The sequence below is a fragment of the Buceros rhinoceros genome, unplaced genomic scaffold, assembly GCF_000710305.1.
Source record: "Buceros rhinoceros silvestris isolate BGI_N320 unplaced genomic scaffold, ASM71030v1 scaffold8161, whole genome shotgun sequence".
Classification (NCBI taxonomy): Eukaryota; Metazoa; Chordata; class Aves; order Bucerotiformes; family Bucerotidae; genus Buceros; species Buceros rhinoceros.
Window position 1 is genome coordinate 3,437 of NW_010394763.1, and position 4,108 is coordinate 7,544.

A 4,108-nucleotide genomic window follows, 5' to 3' on the forward strand; every position below is an offset into this window, starting at 1 on the left:
ACCTCTTTTTTTTTCCTCCGTTTCTCTCTTTTTTTTTTTTTTTTTTTTTCCCCTGGCATGTTTTCCCTGTGAATTTGTAGACCCTCTGGTTTAGTAGGCTGAACCACAGGCAGTTGTACAGTGGATGTGAGGTTCTTCCTTCTCCCCTCTCCTCACAAATACCTTTGTGGTTAAGAAATGTTGAGTAGAGTGGAGTTCTGCTTCTGGTCTTGAAGCAGAGGTATGTCATGGTGCTATCTCCCTCCTTCTTCAGCATGAAAGGAAGGATGCACAACTCTGAGCGTTGTGGAAAACAGCAGTAAAAATCCTTGCAAGTTAACTAAGATCGCATGTGACTTGCACACACCGGCCCCAGGCAGTGAGGTTCTTGATGCTGTCAATTTGCTTCAACACTGAAAGTTGTTTTTTCATTACCTTTCATTACCTTACCTAGCTATCATCTTCCTTAGGTAAAGAAAATCTTGTTGTTGGCAAAACTGACTTTTCCACTGCTGTACCAAAACTGCAGATTTTGGGGAGACTTAATTGGAGGCTTGGTGAAAGAACCTAGGTTACTGTGTGCTAAAACTGTATAAAAGCACCGCTGTAATTCTTAGAGACTCATTTAATGGACGCTTAGCTATCTGACGCTTCTTCCTAAGAATCTCTCATTCATTTGAAAACCAGAGTGTTTATGAACCTCACACACAGAGCAGTAGATGGTGCCGCCTTTGGGTGTGCATGTTGTTTTATATTCTTTCCTGTATAACATTGCCTTTGCAAAAGCTGGCCCCTTCTGGAGCGTGTTTTCCTGAGGGGTGGGGTTGGTTGGAAGAGGCTGGTGTGGATGAGGGAGGAAAGTGCTGTGGCTGGGTGCTGTAGGACCTGCTGAGGTGCAAGACGCTGTGTCACAGGCCTGTCCAGAGGTGGATGTGTTTGCCAGGCCATGCAGACGAGCTCTAGGAAGAAGCCGTACTTGTCAGTGACGTGCATATTCAGGAAGCATGTATGAGACAGATTTACAGGGTGGCATGGTGACCCTTAGATGTTTTTCTTTTGTCTAATGCTGAACAGTTTGCCTTTCTGTGTTACACACCACATTCATGTTTTCCTGAGACTCCTGTGCAGTTATAGAATAAGGTGCGTGTTGAGAGGCTCTGAATTAGCAGCAGTTGTTTTATCTCACTCCTGACCTTACGTGTCCCACTGTTGTTTTTATCAGCAGTGAGTCTTGCAATTTTATCATGAAGTCGCTAAAGCACAATACAAAGGCAGTGTCAGTTAAATATCTTCTGTTCTTGGCTGCTTGTTGCTGCTCACCTCTCTGCTCAATCTGCTTAGGTCACATTACAAACCTGAGCACTGATGTGGCCTGTGTGTCGGGGGCAGGGAATTACTTGTGCAGAGTTTAGTTCGCTGGTCTGGCTTGTAGCGTAGCCCAAGAGTGGGTGGAGGAGGTGGATGGAAACATGCAGGAACTTCCCAAGATGGCTGTGGTGGAATTGCCTGGGGAGGCAGAACTAGCAATCGCATTCTGTCTGAGGGGGGAAGGTGTCTGAAAGCTCCCTTTTTGTCTTTTAGGTGAACAAGAATTTTGCGATTGATTTGATAGCAGAGCAGCCTGTGAGTGAAGTCGAAAGCAGAGTGGTATCATGCGATGGTGGTGGTGGAGCTTTGGGACATCCTAAAGTCTATATAAACTTGGTAATGCCTTTTGATCTGGGTATAGCACGTTTTGCCTGTCAATTCTTGTGTGTAACATCATTTACTTTTTGGTTTGTTAGTTTAACAAAGTAAAAGGATTAACCACCCAAGGTGTTAATTTTATTTGGGGATTAATGTAAAATTAAGATTTCTGCTTGGAAGAGCTAGAGTTTCCATTTGAAATTATCGGGTATTTCTTGCTCTTGATTTTGATTGGTTTGATGGGACAATCATTTTTACGGAAAAAATAAATGAACTGCAAAGTAATATGAGCAAACAGTGCCTTGTGAGCAGAAAATAATATGCTTGCTCTGTTTTGAGAAACTTAGTTATTTAAATGCCACCGTGTAGATTGAGGATACATTTGCGATATTGTTTAGAATATGCAAATATTTTCAATCCTGCACATTAAAGACAAATAAAGAATCAACCCCAAAACCCCTGACTCTTTCGGTCTTTGGGAATCTTGGTAGTTCTGAAGACTAAAAGTTTCCATCATGGTCAGAGAATCAGTGAAGAGTAAATTCTGTTCTTACTTCCCTGACAGCAATGATAGTTTCCAGTGTATGCTTATTCTAGAGAGTAAGAATAGTGAGGCTACTGTCATATGCTCTCGGTAGAATCAACCATGACCTCTTGTTCAGGTACTGCTCCCAGGCAGACCCTGACTGCAGATGTCTTAAAATCTTTGCTGGCTCTCTTAAACATTTGCTTAACGACCAAAAGAATGGTGGGGGAGAGCAGGTGTCCTTTACATCTCCGTGGTGTTGTGACTCCTCACAATAATCACAAGCATTTCTATTTTGAACAAAGTAATGACGTGATGATAATGATTTATTTTACATGATTCAAAATCAAATGCTTGGAGGTTCTAATTCAAAAAACTTCAGAAGCTTGTGTTCTTCGGTTAAGTTCTGTAGCACTTCTGATCAATTGTATTTGTGTGGATGCATATGACCTGTGCCACACTTTTCTTGAAAAATGCTTTAGCTTTTGTAAACTTTGAAATCTTTTTGTGTTAACAATCAAATTACAAGATGTCTGTGGTTTAGTTCTTGAAAGCCAGTGTCTGCAAAGAGAGAATGTTGTTAGATCAGCTTGTCTCCCCTGGTCCTAACAATTAAAATCCAGGTTTTTTGGGGTGGAGGATGGTCTGGATTTTTCATTTCTAATCTCGTATTAAGGATGGGGAATCATGAGTTCGCCTAATTTCATGGCCGCAAATAGTCATGTTACAAAATAACAGAGGATCCCTTAGTGTTTATCTAACTGTCTTGTCTTTTGTCATGTTAAGGAGGACTGTCTAGATAGAACGTGGAAATGCCAGCTCTTATTCTGTATTAAAATAATTATGAAATTATCTTTTCCGAACATTAGAGCAGATGTGACTGAACTGACTTAAGATAACCAGTAAGAGGATCCTTTATTGCTGAAGAGGTATCGCTTGACTTTTAAATCATGTTGTTGAGATTAGGTCTGGTAATTAAAAGGCTGGCAGAAGGGAAGCTGCGTAGGATATAGAAATCAAGCATGAACCTCATACCATCATTCTTATTTCCAGTGTTTCAAATAAGATTAAACTCTGTACCTCAGCTTTATTGATCTGTTTTAAGATGGTGCGAATAAATAAGAGAAAATTTGTGATTTCTAAAAGTCTTATAAAGTGAAACTAGCAGCTGTTGTATTTTTATATTTTTGCAGGACAAAGATACAAAGACCGGAACATGTGGCTACTGTGGACTTCAGTTTAAACAGAAACATCACTGAAAGATTAGCCCTGCACGCTTGCAGATTTAAATTAACATTTAACTATAAATAAACGATATATTTAGAAACCCAAGATTAGTGTTTGTGTTTGTCTTAACTGTGGTAAGTCCAGTCTGTACCTTTTTAAAACTCAGCTTGTCAAGTATATGAGAGCTGAATGTTATTACAGTATCTGCCTTTGTACTTAATTTGGTTTTCATGGAACAAGTGTCCTGCCTTGTTTGGCAGACATCTCGCAGCCTTGGAAGTGGCATTTGGCTGCAGCATAGGTGTGATTTGTGCTGGGTAGATGCGTGTTCTTTTCAACACTGAAACGGATGTCAGTGTTTACTGGAGGATTAATTATTCTAGGCGTTTGTCTTTTGGCGTTGTTTGACACTCTTAATTTGTTCATGGCCTGGTGTCTGCAGCTAGATTCACAAATGGAAGCACAAACACACTGTAAGGCTTAGCGTTACAACACTTAGTCCTGGAAGCAAGATTGTCATCCCTGAATTAAGTAGCTACACTTGCTACTTGTTTAAACGAAGCAGCCAGTTCCTTCACACATGAAAGGTGAGGACATGAGTATTTGCCCTCCAGTTGAGAGGATCAGAGTGTAAATACCTGATTCTGCTTTAGATTCACACCCTTGAAACCTCTTTTGGTGCTGGATCTT

The 4,108-nt window shown here is 40.6% G+C and overlaps 1 protein-coding gene across 1 annotated transcript in view; it reads left to right on the forward strand.

The window, feature by feature from the left end:
* The window catches only part of NDUFS6 (NADH dehydrogenase (ubiquinone) Fe-S protein 6, 13kDa (NADH-coenzyme Q reductase)), a 6,205-nt gene extending 2,682 nt beyond the window's left edge, over positions 1–3,523 (forward strand). The window contains exons 3-4 of the mRNA XM_010145311.1: positions 1,561–1,683; positions 3,385–3,523. Coding sequence (XP_010143613.1) covers positions 1,561–1,683; positions 3,385–3,450 — 189 coding nt within the window. The 3' untranslated portion in view covers positions 3,451–3,523. The remainder of the gene's footprint in view (positions 1–1,560; positions 1,684–3,384) is intronic.
* The last annotated feature ends 585 nt before the right edge of the window (positions 3,524–4,108 follow it).